Below are 18909 nucleotides of genomic sequence, written 5' to 3'. Positions count from 1 at the left end.
TCTCCTGGTGCTGGTTGCCTCCTCACCTTTTTAGCTCAGCGGAGCTCCCTCAAAGTCTTTGCCGGCCCCTCCTGGTGGATGGAAGTGGCCATGCCCTGCTCCCTCTCCCTGCATCCATCAGTTTCCATGGATGTCATCCTGAGCTCCTCCAGGGAGCCACCCCGTCTTGGTTAGCGTTACAGTTCCTGGCCTGGGACTCCATCTGGTACAAATTATTCAGCCATTTGTTTATTCATTCCACCAGTCTTTATTGAGCATGTACGGTGTGCCAAACCCTGAACTAGGCCTGGGTTAGTGGAGGAGACAGACATCAGACAAATGATCACACAGGTGCAATCACCCTTATACACTTGTAAGGGTGATAAGTGTTCAGAAGTCAGGGTACTATGACAGTGTAAATGGAAGGGACTCAGCCTGCAGTGGGGTGGGTGGAAGCGATGGGTGGGCTGATCAAGGAGGGCTTCTCAGAGGAGGCGACACTGGAGGCTGCATTGGAGTTAGTGGACGTCGTGGGCAGAGGAACAGTGGATGACAAGCCCTGATATAGGAAGGAGCTCTGGGGGTTCAGAAACTCAAAAGCCGATTGCTGCTGGAGTTCTGAGTAGCCTGGAGGGGGGCGGCAAGCAGCGGGGCAAGCGAGGTGAACGGTAGTTAGAAGTCTACGTGGTCATACTAAGGATTTGGTTTCTGTCCTCAGATTGAAGAGAAGCCAGGAAGGGTGCATGGAGGAGATGTGTGCTTTGCAAACATCACTGGAGTCAGCTGCTGTGTATAGGCTGGAAGCTTGGGCACCAGTCAGGGGCCATTGCTGCTGTCTGGGAGGGTGATGAGGGGGGCTGGACTAGTGCGGGGTTGGGGAGAGCAGTGGGCAGGTAGGATCTACTTGGTGAGTGATCTCCCTGGACTCGTCGATGTGAGGCAGCAGAGAGGGGTAGGGTCAAGGTTTCCATGGATATTTGTTGAGTGAATAACAACCCCCTGGAGAATATATGTCCCTAAATTTGCCGAGTGACCGTGAGGGAAGTCCCAGGATCTGCCCTCAGAGGGAATAAATACACAGAAGTCCCTAGAATTGGTCTGTCTCGGAAAAAAACAACAACCAGGGCTAGTGAGACACCAGATGGGAGACTCCACATTGTATCTGGAGAATTTCAGGGTAGCAAGGGATCTGTATGTTTTTGCATCTCAGCCCAGACTTCACAGGGGGTTCAGAGAGGCAGGACTTGTTCAATGGCTCACAGGTGGACAGAGATGTATTGGGATCAAGTGTTGGTGGGGGTGTTTTAAACCATCCAGTCTACGATATTTTGATATGGCAGCCTGAGCAGACTAATACAAATACCTAGGGGTAAATTTAACAAAAGATGGCCCACTGCTGAGAAAAATTAAAGAAGACTGAAATAAATGGAAAGTTATGCCATGTGTATGGATAAGAAGACTCAAATTATTAAGATGTCAGTTCTCTACAAATTGATCTATAGATTCCATATAACCTTATCAAAGTTATAGTGGGCTTTTTTTTTTTGCAGAAATTGATAAGCCAATTAAAAAAGTCAATGGGAATGCAAAGGACCTAGGTGTCCAAGACAACCTTAAAGGAGAACAAGATTGGAGGACTTACATTACTGTATTTCAAGACTTACTATTAGGCTATATTAATTAAGACAGTGTGGTTTTGGTGCAAGGATGGACCAACAGATCAATGGAATAGAACAGAGAGTGAAGAAATAGACTCATATTTGAACAATCATTTGATTTTCAACAAGGCAGTAAATAATTTAATTTTAGTGGAAATATTTAGGCCCAAAGAAGGTCTTTTCAATTGTGCTGTAGCAAGTGGATATCCAAATGGAGAACAATGAACCTTGACTTCTACCCAGCAGATAGTAAAATTTTAAAAATGATAAATTGAACTTGATCAAAATTTACAACCTGATCATTAAAAATCCACCTTTAAAGGACTTCCCTGGTGGCACAGTGGATAAGACTCCACACTCCCAATGCAGGGGGCCCGGGTTCAATCCCTGGTCAGGAAACTAGATCCCACATGTATGCTGCAACCTAGAGTTTGTATGCCACAACTAAGAAACCTGCCTGCTGCAACTAAGACCTGGTGAAAATAAAGAAATATATACATACATACATAAATATTTTTTTAAAAAAACTGGTATCAAAAATACTTCCAAGTTAATTAAAAAAAATACACCTTTAAGAAAATGAAAAGGCAAGCCACATATTGGGAGAAAACATTCACAATACATATATCTGACAAAGGTCTCTCATATATCTTACAAATCAATAAGGAAGAACCAAAACCCAATTTAAAAGTGGGCAAAAGACTTGAACAGGCACTTCACAAAAGGGGATATCTAATTGGCAAACATGAAAAGGGGTTCAACTTTAGTCAATAGGAATTGCAAGTTAAAACTATAATGAAAGAGTACTGCATACACCCTAGAAAGACTAAAATGAAGATGATTGACAATATCAAATGTTGGCGAGGTTATAGAGCAACTGGAACTCATACACTGCTGCTGGGCATGTGAACTTGGTTCATCCAGATAGGTTTGGGACAAGTGTTTGTAGCATCTACTAAAGTTAAACATATAACCATCCTATGGCCCATCAATTTTTTTTTTTTTTTTTTTTTTGTGGTATGCGGGCCTCTCACTGTTGTGGCCTCTCCCGTTGCGGAGCACAGGCTCTGGACGCGCAGGCTCAGCGGCCATGGCTCACGGGCCCAGCCGCTCCGCGGCACGTGGGATCTTCCCGGACCGGGGCACGAACCCGTGTCCCCTGCATCGGCAGGCGGACTCTCAACCACTGTGCCACCAGGGAAGCTCAGCCCATCAATTTTATTTCTAGGTATAGACCCTAGAAATAAAGAGTGAAAATATACCCTAGAAGTGAAAAACTGTCCACGAAGACTTGTACGAAAACACTCATAGCGTCTTTATTCATCAAAGCTCAAAACTGGAAATAACCCAAATGTCCGTGAACTGGAGAATAGACACATTGTGGTATATTTACATAATGGAATATTATTTAGCAATAAAAAGATAGAAAGGAGTGCTACACTTAACAGCATAGATGAACCTCACAGACATGATGGGTGAGTGAAAGAAGGCAGACACAAATGAGTGCATGCTGTAAGATTCCATTTATACAGAATTCTAGAACAGGCAAAACTAGTATCTGGCAAGAGAAGTTAGAAGAATGGTTATGTCTGGGGGCTGGGTAATCAATTTGGAAGGCGCACAAAAGGACTTTGGAGCAATGGGAATGTTGGTGTAAACATATTGACTAGGTAAGGGTTCATTGAGCTAAACACTAGATTTATCTACAGATCTTCCTCGACTTAATGATGGGGTTACATTCGCCATAAATCCATTGCAAGTCGAAAATGCATTAAATACACCTGCTGAACATTGTAGCTTAGCCTAGCCTGCCTTAAACATGCTGAGAACACTTCCATTAGCCTACGGTTGGGCAAACTCATCTAATACAAACCCTGCTTAATAATAAAGTGTTGGCTATCTCATATAATTTATTGAATACTGTCCTAAAAGTGAAGGACAGCATGGAAGGGTACCCACCGTTATCGTACACAGCTGAAGGCACGTTGGGCCTGAAGAATGTTTGAAGCATTGAACTAAGATTAATTGCTGGATGATGGGAATGCTACAGCGACAAGGTCGTCACTTTCTCTCTCTTCTGATAAGGCTGGAGAATGGCTGGGAGAAGGCACTGGGGCGTTGGCACTTGTTGATGGTCTAGCAGGCATAGTGTTCTTCGGGGAGATATCAAGTTCGGACTGTCCGGTTTGTTTCTTCTTTCCATTTTATATTTCTCTAGAGCAAGCAAGAACGTCCTGTATCTGCCTGTCAGCTCTTGCTAATGTCTCATAACTGACGTCCATTTCTTCTAACATCCTTACACCACTGCTGATAGCAGCAAACGTCTCTGCCAGTTTCTTTGCTGTGAACTTTCCTGGTGCCTCAGGCATAACTTCTTCCTCTTTCCTTCCTTCTTTCTTCCTCCAGTTCGATCAGCTCCTCAGTGGAAAGTTCTTCAGCTTCAGTACCAACAATCTCACGAACATCCTCTTCGTCAATGTCCAATTCTAGCTGTTTCCCAAGCACTAATATCTTGGGACTATTTCATCCACAGCAGAATCTTAGTTAAAGCCTTTGAACGTGTTCACGCATGTCTTTAAAACTTTCTTCTAAATGCCGTTCATGCACTGCCATGTGACTCCTTCCCACGAGGCAGCGATGTCTGGGTAGCATTTAGAACGTTAAAAGCTTTCCAGAACTCTCAGAGTATTCGGCCAGATCCCATCTCTTCAACAGCCTGCACAGACAGTTGGTGTAAAGAGTGTGCTTTGAACGTAGCTGTGGCGCCTTGGTCCATGGGTCGAATGAGTGCAGTTGTGTTCAGTGCCAACTACACAACCTTGACATCAAGATGCATGTCGCTGGTATGCTGTGGATGCCCTGGAGTGTTGTCTAAGATCAGTAAACTCTTGAATGGGATGTTCTTTTGCCTTCAGTATTCTCTTGTCTGAGGGATGAAACACTTCAAAAGCCAGCCTTCAAACAATGCTTATGTCATCCAGGCTTTCTTGTGATGGTGATAACAAACGAGAATTGCATTATTTGAATGCTCTAGGGCTCTCCGAGTGGTAGATTAGGAAAAACTTTCATTCGAACCCTGCAACATCTCTACCCCAAAGCAGCCTTACACGGTGTTCGAATGCCTTGAATCCTGGCATTGTCTTGGACTCTTGATGAATGTATGTATGCTCTGGCATGCACTTCCAGAACAAGCTCATTTCATCGACATTCAATATTTGTTCTGGCAAATATTTCTCATCCACAATTATCCTCTGCAGCTCTTCCTTAAAAACTTTGGCACCTTCAGTATTGGCACTTGCTGCCTCACCACTGACTTTCACATTATGAGAATTATGCTGCCTTTTGAAGCATTGGAACCGGCCATAACTTGGTATAAACCTTTGCATTATTTGTAGAATCATCGACACACTTTTTTAGTGTATGGGAAGACTTCTTGCCTTAGCCCGGATGGTCAGTAGGCTAAGTGGTGTGAACTTTTGTACCTGGTCTTCCATCCACGTAACAAGGTTTTTTTTCTTTTTTTCTTATTTATTTATTGATTTGGCTGCACCGTGCGGCTTGCGGGATCTTAGTCCCCCCACAAGGGACTGAACCCGCACCCTCAGCAGTGAAAGCACGGAGTCCTAATCACTGGACCACCAGGAAATTCCCAGACAAGTTTTTTTTTTTTTTTTCCATGTCATCCGTCAGCCCAGCCCTTTTCTTCATGATGACAGTGAATTTAACCAATGCTGATGATTTCACTGCATCACTCATTTGCTTCTTATCCTTTAAGATGGTCAAGATCATCGATTGCCAAAGTCCTAAGTCAACTGCGACGGCTGTTACTGGCTTACCTCCTTCATGCTGGGCAGTTACCTTGAGTTTCATCTCAAGAGTAATTGCCCTCCTCTTCGTCTTCTCACCAGAAGCAGGAGACACAGATGGGCATTTTGTAGACACGATGGGACGGGAAAACGCGAAACGTGGTATCGAAAAAAGTGCTGGCAACACAGTACCCTGTTGAGTATTGGTTGTTTACCCTTGTGATCGCAGGGCTGACTGGGAGCTTCCCATCATCACCAGAGAGTACCGTACCCCATATGGCTAGCCTGGGGAAAAGATCACAATTCAAAATTCCAAGTATGGCCTCTACTGAATGCCTATCACTTTGGCACCATCGTGAAATCCAAAAAATTGTAAGTCAAGCCATCATAAGTGGGGGACCATCTGTGTTTTACTGCATGTAAATTACATTTTAACTTAAAAAGAGGAAACAAATCCATTACAATGTGAGGAGTGAACTCAGCGCTTCCCCCCCACACCGGCACTGACCTCGGCGCATGGCCACATATTCCTGTGTGTGATACAGGATTAGTGCCACCAGCTCTGGCAGAGTGGATCTCACGCTGCCTCCTTCATTCTTGTATCCCCGGTGCCTGGCACATGGCAGGCACCCCACACGCAAAACCAAGCTGTGTACAGGGTGTTGGGGGTACTGAGGAGGGAGCCTGTCAGATCTGGCCGCGGCTGAGGGTGCTTCACAGAGAAGGCGATGTGGAGTCGCACCCTGAAGGCTCTTGGGGATTTTTCTCAGCAGAGTAAAGAAGGAGGGTTGAGTAGGCAGAGGAGGCTGCATGTATGTGCAAAGGCCCAGAGGCAGGAAGAGCTGCTTGTTTGTGCTGTGGTGGGAGGAGTGGAGGGGAGAAAGGTAGGCAGGGCCTTATTTGCTGACCTAAAGAGTGTGGTCTTAAGTCTATGGGAGCCATGGAAGGTTTTGAGAGAGGGCAGTCACAAAAGCGGATCTGCATTTTAGAAAGATCAGTGGGTTTGCAGACTGGAGCCCAGGGGAAGGGCTGGGAGTTCATGGAAGGTGAGACGATGCGGACAGCCCATGAACACTTGCACCTGCCCTGGCTGGGTATTCAGGGGAGATCTGAGGGTCTGAGCCCTGGCCTGCTGGGCTGTGGAAGCAGCGCCACCTACTGGCTCGCCCTGCTCCTGGACTTCGCAGGCCACCAGGATGCTTCTGGTTCCGCAGTGGGACAGGCCAGCCCGTGGCCCTCAGAAGGTGGGGGCAGAAAGAGACCTTCTCTGGGCGATGAGCTCTCCCTCTGGTTCAGGGGCCTGAGATCAGTACCTTGTGCAGATGCAGGGAGGAACAATGTTCCCCTGTACTGAACGAACACAAATTAGTGTTACTAGGTTCTGCTAATTCTGCCTGGGTTTAGAACCAAGTTCCACCACCTTCTAGCAGTGTGGCCTTGATAAAGTTGCTGAAGCTCTCAGTGCCTCGGTTTCCTCATCTGTAAACTAGGAATAGCATCCACCTGTCAGGGTTGTGATGAGTCAGCCAATGTAAAGCCCTCAGAACGGTGCCTGATACATGGTAAGTGCGCAAAGCTCTTACTAGAGCTCTTATTATTTTAGCACCATCATCACTCAGGGCACGAAGTGAGGAGTGCCTGGTGCCTTTGGAGGGCTCATGGGCTGCAGGCCGAGGGGCAGCCTATGGCACAGGGGCCCTGAGGGCAGCTGTGGCAGCTGAGAAGGGCTGGGCCCCGCGGCTAAACAGCTCAGACTGTCTCCTGACCACAGTGGGGACAGGCGAAAGGTGCTGACCAGGAAGAAAGGGGTCGGGTCTGTGTTTCACAAGCCCAGCAGCTACACACCCCTTTCTTCTCTCACACGTGCTCTCCCAGGGGGCCTCATACCCAGCATCCCAGTCCTCAGCATGCAGACCTGGAAGTGGGCTCAGGGAAGTTAAGGAACGTGTGCAATTCACATCGTGAGTCGGGGGCAGGGCCCTAAACTCTCAGCTTATGACCCCACAGCCCGGGGCTCCATCTCCTCCCTGGGGCAGTGGTTATGGGGAGAATTCCATAGCTTTTCTGGTCCCTCTCAGCCAGAGCAACAATCTTCTTTCAAGAGTTAATTTTAAAACTGACTTTTTTAATTGAAATTAAAGCGTCTTCCCTTTCCCAGCTGGGGCAGTTCCTGGCTGGGAAATTTGCAGCAGGAAGAGGGTGTGAGCGTGTGTGCGTGTGTGTGTCTGTGTGTGTGTCTGTGTGTGTGTCTGTGTGAGCATGTGAGTGTACATGTGAGTGAGAAACCGTGTGAGTGTGTGTTTATCATACAGACAGTCGATGTGGACTCCTTGGACCCAGGCTTGCCTACCCACTTATGTCCCGCCAGGCTCCTGCTATAAGGAGTGGTGACAATGATTGGTCCTCCACCCCCCCCCTCCCCCTCCCCGGTGGCCTATGCCAGCTGCTTCCTGCCGTGGATCTGAGAGTCCAAAGGCCTGCATTTGCTCTTGGGCACTTCTCCATGCAGACTTCTGGCTCCTCACTCGAAAGTTCCAGCCCCTGCCGCCCCCCTTCCCACTTAGAGCTCCAGAGGGAAGCTGGTTTGCCGGAATGTTTACGAAACATGACTGAGAGGATTTTTTTTTTTTTTTTTGAAAGAAAAATTAGTGTAGCAGGATTCTTCAGATTTAGTGCAGTATTTCTGAAATTCAAAACCTGACTTATGTATTTTCCTGTCAACAGTGCATCTCAAAACGTCACGCCTGCTGCCACCAATTAATTCATAATTTTCCCATTCACGATTAAGTTGCTTGGTGTCAGCAGATGCAAATTCTGTGAAGTCATGCAGTTTTGCTTTCAAGAGGAAGTTGCGCAGACTTTATCAAGCAGCCAAGTTATAATGATGCATGTAAATTGAATAATAAAGCCGAGTTTTTGCCCCTTGTGAACATCAGTCATATGTTTTTGTGTTTGTGTGTGTGTGTTCATTGAGGTGTAGGTGATAGATAACATTGAATTAGTTTCAGGTGTGCAACATAGTGATTGGATATTTGTTTATGTTGTTAAATGATCACCACAAATAAGTCCAGTTAACATCTGTCACCACAAGTAGTTACAAATTTTTTTTTTCTTGTAATGAGAACTTTTAAGATCTACTCTCAGCGATTTTCAAATATGCAATACAGTATTATTAACTAGAGTTGCCATGCTGTACATTACATCCCATGACTTATTATAACTGGAAGTTTGTGCCTTTTGACCGCCTTCACCCATTTTGCACTGCTCCCTATCCACCGTCTCCCAGCTTCTGGCAACCACCAGTGTGTTCTCTGTATCTATGAGCTTGGTTTGTTTTTATTTTTTTGTTTGTAGATTCCACCTATAAGGGAGGTCATACAGTATTTGTCCAAGGTCTTTCCATGTCGTCAAAAATGGCAAGATTTCATTCTTTTTTATGCTGAATAATATTAGTGTGTGTGTGTGTGTGTGTGTGTGTGTGTGTGTGTCCGTGTGCCACATTTTCTTTATCCACTCACCCATTGATGGCTACTTTGGTTGCTTCCATATCTTGGCTATTGCAAATAATGCTGCAGTGCACATGGGGGTTCAGATATCTTTTTGAGTTAGTGTTTTCATTTCCTTTGGATAAACACCCAGAAGTGGATGTTATGGTAGTTCTAGTTCTAACTCTTTTTAGCAACTACTGTACTGTTTTCCATGGTTTCTAATTTACATTCCCATCAACAGTGCGTGAAGCTTCCCTCTTCTCCATATCCTCAACAACACTTATTTCTTGTCTTTTTGATAACAGCCATTCTAACAGGTGTGAGGTGATACCTCAGTGTGGTTTGGTTATATATTTTATATTCACTATTCTTGGAGTTTCACAAAATAGTATCACACTTATTTTCAAGAAAAATTTCAAAATTGTGTGAAAATTTACCGTGGAATCCCACAGCAGTTTGCAGGAGCATTTCGTTGCTGCAAGGACCCCACTACTGAATTGCAAGTTTTCACTGGAGTGTCTCTCTCTCTCTCATCTATCAGGCTGGGATTTTCTCAAGGATGGGACTCTGTTTTAATAATCTGTGACCACAGTATTGCCTGTAGTTGATACTCAATAAATATTCATTGGGGACTTCCCTGGCAGTCCAGTGGTTAAGACTCCATGCTTCTACCGCAGGGGGCAGGGGTTCAGTCCCTGGTTAGGGAACTAAAATCCAACATGCCACGGGCGCGGCCAAAAAAAATACATATATATATTCATTGGATGAATCAACCAAAAGAAATAATGATTGGGAAAAAGGTTGGAGTTAAGTGACTTGTGGGTGGTTGGAAGCTGTACAGGTTCTAATGATATTTTTCTTTTCCTTATTCATTATCTTGGGCTGCCTTAACAAAATATCATGGACCAGATGGCTGCAACACAGAAATTTATTTTCTCAGCCAGCCACTCTCTGTGTCCTCACATGGCCTTTGTTCAGTGTGTGCATGTACACAGAGAGAGATCTCTGTCTGTCCTCCTCTTCTTAAAAGGCCACCAATCTTATTGGATTAGGGCCCCACCCCTCTGACCTCATTTAACCTAATTACCTCTTCAGAGCCTATGCTTAAGTACAGTCACATTGTGGGGGTTAGGGCTTCAACATATGATTTCTGGGAGACACAATTCAGTCCGTAGCAGTCATTTCCCCACCTTAGGGGGCCACCCTTGGAGATTTGTGGGAAGGCAGAGCTGGAAGGAACTTTACAATGCACCCAACACAGAGAGGGGTGGTCACTGGCCCAGGGCCGCATAGCCTGTGGGCACAGAGCTAGGATGATGGGCTCTACTGCCTCGGGGGCTCCTAGAGCCCTAGGCTGGGTGGGAGATCCCAGCAGGAGTGGGATCTGGTGTGGGCGGGTAGGTGCTCACACTCTCCTGACTCTGCCCTTGTGTTAGTTACAGGACTCTGATCAGACCCACGTATAGAGTGTCCTACCGCACAGTGACGGCGCTGGAGTGGAGGTGCTGCCCTGGCTTTACCGGGAGCAACTGTGACGAGGGTGAGTCTGCGGGGGGCAGGGGGCAAGAGGAGGGGTTGCTGGCCGGGCTGAGCTTCAGAGTCTACGGATACTCCTCCCTCCCCTGCCCTCCTTCTGCGAGCAGCTCTCCTTTCTTCCACATTCCTTCCTTCTTTTGCCTAAGCATCTCTGAACCAAATGCTCGGGACTGGCCAAACTGGGGAGAGCCCGGCACCCTGCCTGTGGGCACAGAGGTGGGGTCCCGTGTGCACTGCTTGGGCCAGGCATGAAGGAGAATCGTAAGCCCTGGCCTGAGGAGGAGATTCAGTGTACAGCCTGTTTCTTCTGCGCTGGCTCTGACTTACCCCAGAGCCGGGGCAGGCAGAGCTGAATATCTGGGCTCTGAGCAAATGCAGATGAGGAGCCAGGAGCCTTGAAGCCACGCGGGTTGTAGGATAAGGCAGATGGACCTGGTGGGCGGCAGCAGCAGGAAGGCCTCACCCTGCTGCCCTGGCCCTGTTGCTGGGCAGGTGCCCAGAGGGAGGAGGGAGGTCAGGACCCAGAGGCGGAGGCTTCCTTCTGAGCTCCGGAGCCAGGCTCAGTCTGGCTCTGGAGCTTGATGGGCCCAGAGAGCAGCGCTCAGGTGGGATTCAGAGAGAGCGACAGAGCCCATCCCTGCCGGCCTCGCATCCAGGGACAGTGGGTCCTGCCTGACAAACAGGTTTGCAGCCCACCTGGTTTTCCAGAAGAGCTGGGCAGTCCCAAGGCTCAGGGGTCAGTTTTGAATTTGGAAACGTAGTTCTCCTCAACCTCGACTTTCTGACAAAATGATCCTCTCTCATCTTTTTTTATTACCTAACTTACTGATGTTAGTTATATGTATATTTAAAATATAAGTACTCTATATGTGTATGCTTTTATTGTAAACTGCCTACAAGTCTTTGCATTACCAGCAATAGCCTAAGAACAGGAAGAGCAGTAATAATCATGGTGCAGATGCTTCAGTGAGCCTGTGGCCCAAAGCTGAGCTGCAGGAAGGGGTTGGGATGTGGAAGAGTCCAGTGGTTCCTCCTTTGCTGGTTTGTGAGCCTGATTCTGGGAAGGGAGGTGGACAGCTTCAGGGGCTGGCCCATACTTGGGGGGCACAGGACTGCCTGGGCCTTTCTTTGGGGAGAAACAGAAGGGACCCCAGGTGTGAGGGGCTGAGGGGAGGCCTGGCTCCCCCAGGTGAAGGCGTGCGTGGCAGGACTTTGTGCTTTATGCGTTGAATGACCATGGCTCACACTGGGTCCCTTGTTGAGGTCGGAGGCCCTCAGAACCAGGATTTGGACCATGGCTGTGGGAGAGACCTCTGGTCCCTCCAACAGAGTAGAGCAGACCTGTCCTCTGGATTCTGCGAGGGGCTGGGGAGACGGGCCTTTCGAGGGCAGTGACTGATTTACCCTTAAGTAACTGACTCAGCGCTTTTCAGTGACCAATAAAATAAATACTGTTGGCTGCACCCGATGAAGTATTGGCTTGCCATCAAGACCTCAACTTTAGAAGCCCTCCCTAAGCCTTAGGAAGGCTCCTGGCTCCTTCTTTCAGCTCCGGAGCCTCCGAGGCCCCCACTCCCACCTCGTCATCGCCTTGGCCAACTATAATCATGTGTCTTCACGTCGGCCCCTCCCCCCCGCCCCTCGCCACCCTGCAGGGCGGTCCAGTTCCTCTAGGGGTAACTGAGCCCCACCCAAATGGGGCCTCTTCCTTCCTCTCTTGGAAACACTGCAGTGCTGGAGCGTATATGTTTTTCATCTCTCTTCATATTCTCTTCATTAGAGGAATGAATGAACCACGAGATGAAGTGTAAGTCTCAAAATGTGTAAGTCATAATTCTCACACAAGTGGCTTGTGAGCGTGCGTTGTATTGAACTCATGGGTTGTGGAACCAGCAACATGGCAAAGCTGATTCGAAAGAGATTAGGGAAACGGATAAATATGCAGATGGGGGGCCCCAAGACCACGCTTAGGTTGCTGCCCTGACCCAGAGCTCTTAGTGGGACTCGGTTGTGTATACATGGTGGCTTCCTGCATGGCTGAGCTGTTTCTAGCCCCTCTGGTGGTTGAGCTGGCACAAGGGATGCCCCCAGAAATCACAGTGTTGGCATAGAATATCTGGCCCAAGGCTCCCAGACCCTCTTATCAGATAGGACATTTCAAGAGCTTAGAGATACCTCCCAGGAGCCAAGTGCAAAGGCCAGACCTCTCTTTGGGTTAGGTTAATCCTTTAATGGTGTGTGTGTGTGTGTGTGTGTGTGTGTGTGTGTGTGTACACATATATATATATGAATATACACATACATAATGCATATATTTCATACATATGAAAATATAGGAACTATGATATATTTTAAATATATATGAAATAAGAACCTGAAATAAAATCACTACAGGATTTTATTAGTTAGATCCTACAGGACAATAAAAGCAAAACCTTTGCGGCTATCCTCTCTACTGAGCAGAAATCGTTTACACATCCCCAGTTTTGTACAAGTTAACATCCAGCTTTGCAGAACCTGGGCTGTAATCCACAGTGAATGGCGAGTAAACAAGGTGAGCTTCCCCCAGGATGTCCCATGGCCCTTGGGTGGGCTCCTTAGAGAATGCTGTAGCGTGACATCAAAAGGTTAGGCCATCACCTTTTTGCCCGCGTCCATGTTGTGGGTAATTCTTGCAGACCGAATCGACAGTGCGTGGCATTTGGCGAGCAGCAGACCTGGCCTGTGTGGGGGGCAATCCTTGTCCTCAGGGAGGTTCTGCCCATGGGGACAGGAGTAGATTCAAGCAGGGCTGGGGGCCCACCCTTCCGGGGAGAGGAGATGTAACTGTGAGCTGGTCACATGCCCCCAAAGGCTCCCACCCTTGAGCGCTTGGCACCTCACCTCCAGAAGAAAGCTCTGATCTGGTAGACCACAGGGATATGAATTATCAGTGCACTCCCCAGAAACGTCTGGGCGTCCTGAGCTAATTATTAAGAGGTGTCAGCACCACTCCAGACACTGTCAGCCTCAGAGTCCCTGCCAGCCCCTCCCTGGCGGAGGAACCTTCCAGATTCGCCCACTTCGATGAGGGATGCGTGTTCATCTTAGGGCATGGGATGAGGCTTGTCTCTTTCAGGCAGTGTCAGGGCTGAGCAGGCCCTTCCCAGCTCTGAGCACGAGGCTCCTGGGAACCCTGCGGGACTGGGGAATTCCTGGGAGCGTGAGGCCCTGGGCTGAGGTCGGGACCGGCTCCTGGAAGCCCCGGTAAAGACTTTGCATTCCCAAACATGAAACAGTAATGACAGAAGACAAAATCAAGGCGGTGTCCGTGACTTCAGACACATTCCTGAGATGGTTGTGGAGGGGTCTGGACCATGAACTCCCACTCGGTTCCCAGTCTGGCCTCTCTGGAAAGCCAGCGGGTCAGAGGTGCCCTCCTCTGTGGTTTTGCTTTGGTTCAGATGAGATTCCCCAGGAGAAGCAACTTTCTCTGCTGTGTCTGGCTTTCCTTCCAAGTTGTCAGGTCTCTGGTCTTACGACTTGGGGCTGGGACTGCCTGGGGGTAGGTGGCTCCTGCCTCCCAGGTGACCTGTCTCTGGGCCTGCTTCCCCGCTGCTGGGTCTCCCCCTCCCTTTCCTCCCTGGACACCCCAGGAGTGCTGGCCCGGGGCTTGGGGATACTTTCCTCCGTAGATAAGTCTATATACAGTTGATCCTAATTATTTGAGGATTCTATGTTTGTGAATTTGGCCTACTTGCTAAAATTTATCTGTTACCTCCCCCAAATCAATGGCCACTTTTGTGGTCATTCACAGCTATGTGCAGAGTGACAGAAAGTTTGAGTCACCTAACGTGTGTGTTACCAGCTGAGGTTGAACAACAGCTGAGGTTGCTTCCTTGTTCCAGTTCTCATGCAAACAAGTGTCCTTTTCATGGTCTGTTTAGTGCCGTGTTTTTCGCATTTTTGTGCCGCCCCCTTTTTCTGGTGACAATTCCCTTGTCTAAAATGTCCCCAAGCATAGTGCTGTCCAGTGTTCTTAAGTGCAAAAAGACTATGATGTGCCTTCCTGAGAAAGTACATGCATTAAGTAAGCTTTGTTCGGCATGAGTTATAGTGCTGTTGGCTGTGAGTTCAATGTTAGTGAATCTACAATATTTATTCAATCAGATGTCTTTAGATAAAAGCCCACATAAAACAAAGTTATGTATTGATTAGCTGACGAAAATGTTGTGACCAGACGCTCACAGGAACCAAATCCTGTATTTCCTCCATGAGTGATGGTTCAGTATTCACTAATTCAGAGTTCTGGGGACTTTATGCAATGTAACTACCATGAATAAGGAAAATTAACTGTATCTATGGATCTATAACATCTATCTAGAAATATTTTTTTTCTTATTACAAAAGCAAGTACGTGTTCCGTGTAGAAAAAGTGAAAACATCCAGAATTATACCTCTTAAGGTAACCTCCAGTCTCACTTTGGTGAAAAGCCTCCAGACCTTTTTCTGTGCCTACATGTCTGTTGTACTCTACATGCTGTTTGATAACTTTCTTTTTCACATAACTTGTCATGAACATCTCTCCTTGTCCATAGGTTGCTTTCTCTCATATCATTTTCAGTGGTGTGGAGTTTGGGTATACACTTTACTAACTATCCCCCACTAGAAGATAATTTAAGTTGTTTCCATTTTAAAAATTGCTGTAAACATCTTTTTTTTTAACTGAGGTAAAATTTACATATACAGAGTACACCAATTCTAAGTGTACAATTTGATGTGTTTTGATAAATGCATACATGTTTCCATCACCTCCCAGAAAGTTCCCCCACTTAGCAACCTCTGTTCTGATTTCTATCATCACAGATCAGTTTTACCTGTTCTTGAACCTCATGTAAATGGAACCATACAGTATATACTCTTTTGTGTATAGTTTCTTTCACTTAGCATGTTTTTGAGATTTATTCATGTTGTTACATGTGTATCAGTAGTTTATTTTTGTTACTAAGTATTGTTCCATTGTATAAATAACCACAATTTGATTCACCCATTCTCCTGTGAATAGATGTTTGAGATATTTCTAGTTTTAGCCTTTAAGAATAAAGCTTCTGTGAACATTCTTGTATATGTCTTTCTATCAATATGTATGTTTTTACTTCCCTTGGGTAAATCCCTAGGAGTGGAATTGCTCGGTTGTGGTGTATGTTTAACTTTATAAGAAAGAGCCAGACTGTTTTCTAAAGTGGTTTTACCATGTTACACTCCTATTAGCAAAGTATGTTCTAATTGCTCCATGTCCTTGTCAACATTTGGCGTTGTCAGCCTTTAATTTTAGCCATTCTAGTGGGTATTAAATGCTTTCTCATTGTGATTTTTTTTTTTTTTTTTTTTTTTTTTTTTTGCGGTACACGGGCCTCTCACTGCTGTGGCCTCTCCCATTGCGGAGCACAGGCTCCAGACACACAGGCTCAGTGGCCGTGGCTCCACGGCATGTGGGATCTTCCTGAACCGGGGCATGAACCCGTGTCCCCTGCATTGGCAGGCATACTCTCAACCACTGTGCCACCAGGGAAGCCCGAGCATCTTTTCGTATGCCTAACTGATTTGCTTACTAGCCATTTGTATATATACTTTTGTGAAGTGTCTTTTCAAGACTTTTGCCTGTTTTTAACTGAGTTGTTTAATTTTAATAAGAAACAGCCAAATTGTTTTCCAAAGAGATGTTAACATTCTATACTCTCACAAGCAAAGTGTCCCAATTGTTCCACATTCTTGCTAAGATTTGATGTTATTAGTCTTTTTAAATTTAGCTGTTCCAGTAAGAAGGGAATGGTATGTAACTGTAATTTCTTCTTTTTTAAGACTGTTTTGACCACTCTAGTTCTTTTGCATTTCCATAAAAATTTTACAATCCTTTTATCAATGTCTACCAAAAAAAAAGTCTATTGGAATTGGGATTAGGTTTGTGATGAATTTGCAGACCAGTTTGGGGAGAATGGAGGTCTTAATAGTGAATCTTCTGATTCATGATCATGGTATAGCTCTCCATTCATATAAGTCTTTAATTTTTCTCAGCAATATTTTGTAGTTTTCACAGTGGAGGGCTTGCTTGTCTTTTATTAAATGTATTTCTAAGTATTTCATATTTTTAGTGCTTCTAAAAAATGGGATTACTTTAAAATTTTTCATATTATAATCATTTTGCTGTTACTATATAGAAATATATTTGATTTTTTTTTTTTTGCTGTACGCAGGCCTCTCACCATTGTGGCCTCTCCCATTGTGGAGCACAGGCTCCAGACGCACAGGCCCAGCGGCCACAGCCCACGGGCCCAGCCACTCCGTGGCATGCGGGATCCTCCCGGACTGGGGCACAAACCTGTGTCCCCTGTATCGGCAGGTGGACTCTCAACCACTGCGCCACCAGGAAAGCCCAATATATTTGATTTTTGAATATTGACCTTGGTCTGAAAACCATGCCAAATCCATTTATTAGTTCTAGCAGCTTATTTATTGATTTGTTTGGATTTTCTCAATAAACTATCATGTCCTCTGTGAATAAAAACATTTTTGCTGGGCTTCCCTGGTGGCGCAGTGGTTGTGAGTCCGCCTGCTGATGCAGGGGACGCGGGTTTGTGCCCCGGCCCGGGAAGATCCCACATGCCGTGGAGCGGCTGGGCCCGTGAGCCATGGTCGCTGAGCCTGCACATCTGGAGCCTGGGCTCTGCAATGGGAGAGGCCACAACAGTAAGAGGCCCGCGTACCGCAAAAAACAAAACAAAACAAAAAACATTTTTGCTTTTTCCTTTCAAATATTTTGCCTTTTATTTCTTTTTCTTGCCTTATTGGACTGGCTAGAACTTCTAGTAAAATGTTTAATAGAAGTGGTGAGAACAGATATACTTGCTTTGTTCCTTATCATAGGGGAGAAGTTCTCAATATTTCACAATTAGTTATTAAGTATGTGATTAGCAGCAGATTTTTATATATGCCATTTATCAGATGAGGACAGTCACTTCTAAGTTTGTTGAGAGTATTTATCAGGAATAGGTGCTGAATCTTATCAAATGCTTTTTCTGCATCTATATTGAGATGATTATATTTTTATCCTTTATTAGGTTAATGTGGCACATTGCATTGATTTGGAAAACTAAACTAACTTTTTGTTCCTGGGAATAACCTTATTATTACTGGGATAAACTTCTTTTGGATACATTATTCTATTTTATATTTCCATATTTGTTATTTATCTGTAATTTTCTTTCCTTCTAATGTCTATCAGTTTTTAGTTATGAGGACTTAGCTGTTCTCATAAAAAGACTTGGGCATTTTTCCTCCTCTATTTTCTGAAAACTTTTTTTAAAGATCATATTGCTTCTGCCTTAAGAGTTTAATTGAACTTTGAGTTCACAGTGAAACCATCTGGACCTGTAGTTTTCTTTGTGGGGAAGTTTTTGATAACAAATTCATTCTCTTTCTTCTATATGGGGCCACACATGTTTTCTATTTCTTATTTTAATAATTATTTACACATTTTAAATTAACTTTATTGAAGTGTAATTTGCATACAACTCATTACATGTATTTAATTTACACACACCAGAAGTATACAGTTCAATAAGTTTTGACCCTATGAATGAATAATTTTCTACATAATTCTCTTTTCTCTGGTATTCCTCTCACCAAATTTGCCTCAGCCTCCCTGTACTCTGATTTCTTACTCTTCAATTCAGAGAGATTGCCATGTTCTACGTAGTGTCACCCTCATGTGCTCCAGTACAGAAAGTGCTTTCAGGAATTACCTGTTTGTTTTCCTTCTCTCAGGAATCAGTGCTCATATTGTTCAATGTCTGTGAACATTTGTTTCATAAATTTCATCCCATTTTCTAGTTGTTTATGGTGGGAGGGCAAGTTCAGTATGACTTAGTCTATCATGACCAGAAGCAGAAGTTACATATTTTCCTTTATTGGGTTTTTAGTTATACTTCTCTGTATCATGTATTAGTACTCCTTCTAAGGATTAAAATCTGTATCCTTAACTTATCATAGTAAACTTAGAGTAAATATGGGATTATTCCATGTAAAATGAAAGAAAATTTTAACAGTACAATTTTAACAGTTCATTTATCTACCCCACCGTCCTTTGTGCTATTGTTGTCATATGCTTTATTATTTATTTATTTGTTTGTTTTAAAGATTTATTTATTTATTTATTTATTTAGGGGTACATTGGGTCTTCATTGCTGTGCATGGGCTTTCTCAGTTGCAGCGATTGGAGGCTACTCTTCGTTGCAGTGCCCAGGCTTCTTGTTGGGTGGTTTCTCTTGTTGCAGAGCATGGGCTCTAAGCACACGGGCTTTAGTAGTTGCAGCATGTGGGCTCAGTAGATGTAGCATGCAGGCTCTAGGGCACGTGGGCTTCAGTAGTTGTGGCTCATGGGTTTAGTTGCTCCGTGGCATGTGG

At 45.3% G+C, this 18909-nt stretch overlaps 1 protein-coding gene across 2 annotated transcripts in view; it reads left to right on the top strand.

Moving 5' to 3' along the window:
- COL26A1 (collagen type XXVI alpha 1 chain) overlaps positions 1-18909 on the top strand; it is a 173094-nt gene that overhangs the window by 64251 nt on the left and 89934 nt on the right. Inside the window, exon 3 of one of the 2 annotated variants that reach the window (XM_059038704.2) lies at positions 10374-10471. In XM_059038704.2, the coding sequence (XP_058894687.1) occupies positions 10374-10471 (98 nt within the window). Of the gene's footprint in view, positions 1-10367; positions 10472-18909 lie in introns of both variants that reach the window. The other variant, XM_059038703.2, reaches the window with a different exon arrangement.

This window comes from Kogia breviceps, chromosome 14 (assembly GCF_026419965.1).
Source record: "Kogia breviceps isolate mKogBre1 chromosome 14, mKogBre1 haplotype 1, whole genome shotgun sequence".
NCBI classification, from domain to species: Eukaryota; Metazoa; Chordata; class Mammalia; order Artiodactyla; family Physeteridae; genus Kogia; species Kogia breviceps.
Note: the sequence above shows the minus strand (reverse complement) of the source record. Positions and strands in the feature narration are given on the sequence as shown.